The sequence below is a fragment of the Monodon monoceros genome, unplaced genomic scaffold (genome assembly GCF_005190385.1).
Source record: "Monodon monoceros isolate NGI ecotype Baffin Bay Population unplaced genomic scaffold, NGI_Narwhal_1 Super_Scaffold_4, whole genome shotgun sequence".
Taxonomy (NCBI): domain Eukaryota; kingdom Metazoa; phylum Chordata; class Mammalia; order Artiodactyla; family Monodontidae; genus Monodon; species Monodon monoceros.
The window spans coordinates 82,184,662-82,186,571 of record NW_021703781.1 but is presented as its reverse complement, the minus strand read 5'-3'; the positions used below and the strand labels follow the sequence as shown (position 1 = coordinate 82,186,571).

Sequence of the window (1,910 nt, the reverse complement as noted above, 5' to 3'; positions counted from 1 at the left end):
CTCCCCTGCCCTCCCCTCCCCTCCCCTGCCCTCCCCTCCCCTCCCCTCCCTCTCCTCCCTCCCCGGGATGGAATATCCTGAGCCAGACAATCCGGAACCGCCAGGCGGCACTCGCGGCCCTGCCTTCCCCTGAAGGAAGGTGACCCGACCACAACCAGCGCCCTTCGCTTACAGGAACTTCCTTGTTCACCCCACCTCCCCACCTCCGGCCTGTAGAAGTCTTTCACTCTGTACAGCTCCTTGGAGCTCCTTTCTATCTGCTAGATTGGATGCCGCCCTGATTTGAATCGAGTTTTGCTTAAATAAACTCAGAATGTTTGACACGCCTCAGTGCATCTGTCTCTCGGCAGTGTCAGTCCGTGGTCAGGAAGGTTTCTGCTCCGCAGCTGGGCCGGGCTGGGAGCACGTGGCTGGGGGGAGGGGCCAGGGGCGGCCCATCAAGGCTTCCTGCCTGATGCCCCAATTCCAGCCCCACAAAGACCTTCGCTCCTCCGGGTGACTCAGCACTTTGGGGTGGAGGTTCCCTTGCACTCCCAGGGGGCAAAGGGCAGGGGCCTGCCCTGGCCTGCAGGGCACTGGCCCAGTCTGGTCAGCTACCCTGCCTCTCCCTAGACAGAGGCTCCGGACACCAAGAGGTCCCCATGTCACTGATCAGCCCGCCCCTGGCCCACGCTGGGGTCCCTAGGAGAAACCCCCAGGACAGGAGGGCCGGGGAGAGCTCTGGCTTAGAGGGGGAGGGGCCCCCCCACCCCTGCCACAGGTGGAGGGGGCGGAGGGAGACCCCCTCAGGAGAAATGGCCTCTGACCTCAGGGTCCTGGAGGAGCCCCAGTGCTTCCCCGGGCCTCACACCCCAGCTCCCGGGGTGACGACCCCTTGGGCTCCAGCTGCCCTGCCCGCATCGCCCCCCAGCCTCCAGCCCCGGCTCAGCGTCTTGACCCCCACTTTCATTTCGTCAGTCACAGACCTGCCTTCTTTGGCCCTGGTGCCTCCCACCTGCTTCCAGGGGCTCCCGGGTGACTCTCCACAGGGTCAAGGGACCCCAAGGGACAGTGGTCTCTCTCAGGAGCCACAGGGGTGGCCTTTGGAGCTGGAGCCCAGGGGCTACAATCATTCTGGAGGACTCAGGAGGAAGAGTTCTGTCCCCAAGCCCTTAACACCCGGGAGGAGCCGGCGCTCCTGGGAACTAGCCAGACACTGGTTTGCAGACAGAGCCCCGACCCCCTTCTGAAACCGGCCTGCACTGGGGACCCAGGTGCCCCAGGGGCTGCTCCCTGAGTCCAGGGCTCCTGGACCCAAGTGACCACACAGCAAAGCTGTGGGTGGGGTGTTTGGGTGGGGACCCGGGTTTGCAGGCGCTGGGCATTACCTCCTCATGCTGGGGTCCCCTCCTCAGTGTAGACAGTGCTCTGGGGGACCTGCAGCTGCAGACCCAGCTAGCCAGCGGCCCAGGGATCCAGACGTCCGGTCCTCGTTCTCCCTGCCCTCTCTCCTCTCTCTCGAGCCTTTATGGCCCCTGCGTGGGCGTGTCTGGACAGAGGTCGGGGCTGGGATCCTGACTGGGCTGACGAGGTGACTGAGTCCACCTGTATGTCACACGCATGACCCTCCCCAGCACCCGACTTCTGCCCGCTCCAGCCGCCTGACGCAGCCCTACCTCCCCCCACCTCTCCACACGCGGGAGCCTCCGCCCCACCCTGGCCCTGGGCTCTGTCACCCAGGGGCATGGTCCCCCAAGCGGGGCTGACTGCTTGGATGGAAGCCGGAGGGCGTCCCAGCCCACCCTGCCCACTGGGCCTCAGCCGCAGCTGCTGGGCTCCTCGGAAACATCACTGGTTCCCCAAACTTTTTTTTTTTTGGCTGCACTGGGTCTTCGTTGCTGCGCGCGGGCTTTCTCTAGTTACGGCGAGCG

General features: G+C 65.0%; 1 protein-coding gene across 1 annotated transcript in view; it reads right to left on the bottom strand.

The window, feature by feature from the left end:
* The window catches only part of PRAP1 (proline rich acidic protein 1), a 4,694-nt gene extending 3,187 nt beyond the window's left edge, over window positions 1–1,507 (bottom strand). Inside the window, exon 1 of the mRNA XM_029200907.1 lies at window positions 1,368–1,507. Coding sequence (XP_029056740.1) covers window positions 1,368–1,375 — 8 coding nt within the window. The 5' untranslated portion in view covers window positions 1,376–1,507. The remainder of the gene's footprint in view (window positions 1–1,367) is intronic.
* Between the last annotated feature and the right edge of the window lie 403 nt (window positions 1,508–1,910).